Source organism: Cyprinodon variegatus, unplaced genomic scaffold, assembly GCF_000732505.1.
Source record: "Cyprinodon variegatus isolate N-32 unplaced genomic scaffold, C_variegatus-1.0 Scaffold894, whole genome shotgun sequence".
Taxonomy (NCBI): Eukaryota; Metazoa; Chordata; class Actinopteri; order Cyprinodontiformes; family Cyprinodontidae; genus Cyprinodon; species Cyprinodon variegatus.
The window spans coordinates 120,797-123,940 of record NW_015151347.1 but is presented as its reverse complement, the minus strand read 5'-3'; the positions used below and the strand labels follow the sequence as shown (position 1 = coordinate 123,940).

At 40.1% G+C, this 3,144-nt stretch overlaps 1 protein-coding gene across 3 annotated transcripts in view; it reads right to left on the bottom strand.

Moving 5' to 3' along the window:
• dock11 (dedicator of cytokinesis 11) overlaps positions 1-3,144 on the bottom strand; it is a 134,203-nt gene that overhangs the window by 40,233 nt on the left and 90,826 nt on the right. For all 3 annotated transcript variants that reach the window (XM_015397869.1, XM_015397870.1, XM_015397871.1), the window contains 2 exons: positions 2,030-2,105; positions 1,238-1,326 (listed from right to left, as the gene is read on the bottom strand). In XM_015397869.1, coding sequence (XP_015253355.1) covers positions 1,238-1,326; positions 2,030-2,105 — 165 coding nt within the window. The remainder of the gene's footprint in view (positions 1-1,237; positions 1,327-2,029; positions 2,106-3,144) is intronic.

The following is a 3,144-nucleotide window of genomic DNA, read 5'->3' as shown; positions in this document are numbered from 1 at the left end:
TTTCAACAACGGTGGTCATACAAACAAAACAAGTCAGTGAGATACTAAATAGGAAATACTCATAGTGTAGAGCGGATGTAGATTTGACCAATCAGAGGCCTCCTGTCTGTGGTCACCTACAATTTTGGAAAGTTGCCCCAGACTGTGTGCGGAAGGGGTGTGGGCATATTTGCGTTCAATGCGACACATGCAGACGACCTGATTTCTGAGTATAAATCAGCCTTAGTGCATCAGAGATCATGACAACTCGCTGGTGGTCTGGCCCAGAGTTTCTGTGGGAGCAAGAGTTTTCCCACTCAGCCGAGCCCTCAGCTGAGCTGCTGGTAGGAGACCCAGAAGTTAAGGCAGCCTTTACATCTCAAAAAAGCCAACAAGACATCATCCGCAGTCGCTTTGAAAGGTTTTCTAGCTGGTCAATGCTTCTTAAAGTGGCTGCGAGAATAAAAAGTCTGACAAACAAAACCCAACATGGCAATGTTGTAACCGCTCATGAACGCAAGGAGGCTACTTACACAGTAATAAACCTCCTCCAGCAGCAGCTTTTTCCTCAAGAGCTTGTTGAAGGCAAAGGAAAGCCTCCTACGCTCTAGTCCCCTCTTTCAACTGGATCCCATTGTGGGATCAGGGACCTCTTCGAGTTTGGTAGAAGATTAAAGAAATCAACACTGCCAGGATTTTAAACATATTATTCTCCCAAAGGACCATCTCATTAAAACGTTGATCTTAACTCACTTTCATTGAAAGATTTGCCATCAAGGCCAAAACCAGACACTCATGGAGGTGGAATACAGAGGAACGACACATGGCTGAGCTACCAAAGGAATGAGTTGAAGTCTCGGATCCTTACATCTACTCTGGAATGGACGTTTTGCAGCATTAACCACCAAACAAGACTACAAAGAGCAAAAAAAGCTATGGACTCCTCTTTACTTCCCTCTCTTAACGTGCAGTTCACATCAAAATCTCTCTACAGACTCTTTCATTAAGGTCAACGACTAATAAGTTTTCTGCCGCTCGTTTTGTTTTTTTGTGGGGCTCAAACAGGATCACTTTTTTTTTTAGGTTTTTATGGTACTAGTGGCTTGTTTTTTGCTTCACTCTCAATGAAACCTGTTATTGCAGATGACAGTGTGTGACCCTCTTGGCAAAAATGTGTAGTCATTAGAGGTGACAAGTACTGCATCTTTCATTTTAACTCTCTTGCTTATTTTAGTGGAATGATTGGAAACATTCTCACCTCAAGGTTGTCTGATGTTCCCGAATCCATAAACAGAGAGCCTCTGGAGTCCTCTCTCCTCACCGCCTGACCATTCAGAGCCGAAAGACCTGAGCAGCACAGAGAGATGATTGCAGCTGAAATAATGCATAACGCTGGCTGGTAAACAATCTACAGCATCAATCAGGAGGCCAATGATTTTACTCAGAACTGTCAGCTTACAGCTCTCAGGGGATATCGCAGAGCTTTTGAATTGGTTTGTTGTTATTTTAACAATAGGCTGGACTCTTATAATATAAATATGGAAACTATGTTTCTTTTTACTTAATCAACAGGTACATCAGCATTTTGCCTAATGAACCGTCATCAAAGGAATCTAATATACCGACTTAAAGATAACATTTGGCTGTGCCTTTCATGTTTGTACATTGTGTGTTGCCTTTTGATATGTATTTGGTATCCCACCCCCACCTCCTCTGGTACCACTTTGATCTCAGCACCATCATGCCACTGCTGGGTGATGTAAACATCCAGAGGTCTATAACATAATAGATGAATCCTGTCTGGGAAAGTGATATATATGTTTAGCAACACATGCCATGTAGAAAATGATCAGTAATGTAGCGAAACACACTTGTCTGGCGGCCAGCTGTGGCTTTCACAGTGAGTGCTGCTAATGGATGGAGTTGTGTATGTTACGTAAACATAGCTGTGGTGCTGTGGGTCTGTGCGGTGATGACACTGGGCAATCTGTAAACAGGAAGAGGTCAGATGGTCAATGTTCTGTGGAGCAGCTTCGGTTTTGCGACTCACCGTGGTCTTTATCAATGGCAGTGCTGATTCTCCTGCTGTCAGTGGAGGCCGATGATATCAGGTCGTCTCGGGAGCCCTGCCACACAACAGAAGGAGATTCAGATGATACCAAGTCACTCCACATTAACTTGACTTAACTGGAATTTATCTATTTATTTCTAATACAACAGACATTCTGATCGCATCTTTTATCGTGTCTCACTTAGAAGCTCGTGGACCTTGTTGCTTTTCATAAAGTTGCAATCAAAATGATTCATTCTCCAATCAATTCTGTTTATTATTATTATTATTATTAGCAAAATTCCAAATTGTAAATTAAATTTGGGATTTTGTTTTGGAACTTTCAAGCTTCTATGGAAGGAAAATTGAACCCCTTGTAAGAATAGACAATAAACATTCAATAATGTATTAAGTGACTCTGTGATGCACAAAGAATGCTTTAAAAATGATGGATGGAGTGGAGAATCTGAAACTAAACTAAATTAGAAACTAAATTGGAAACTAAATTGATATTAATAAAACAAAAAATCTTTTTTTTAACAGAAAAACTGAATTTAACATCTTCATCACAATGAAAAAAAAAACAATCGGCAGACATTTATCGAAAATATAAATTGTCCTTTTTTAAAAGGTAAATTTAAATTATTCGAAAAATTTTGCACAGCCACTAAATCATACTTGCAGCAGATTAAAACAACAAAAAAAGGAAGAATTATGTTTTTTGTCCTCATCTACATGTTTGCAAATAGTATCCCTCTATCATAACAGCGTTGCCTTCCAATGGCTGCAGTCTTAGGGACCTGTCCCCCCATGTAGGTTATGTTTCTTGGCTGGGTTGTTGTGCTCTGCATAATAAAAAATAAAGGCATTCTGATCCTGGCTTTAAAGGGGTCATAGAATGATTCTATAGGGTATTTGATGATGGTCCTAAAGGTCTCTGAAGAGGGTGTGTAACATTGGTTGGGCTGAAAGTGGCATATTTGCTGTTCTATGCTCCCTAATTCCAGCCTGGTTAAAAGCCCTGGAATTAAACCACAGTTTTTTTTCCTTTTATGGTATGCTCATGAATATTTAGATGAGCTGTGATCTGATTGGTTGGTTTACAATGAGCGAAG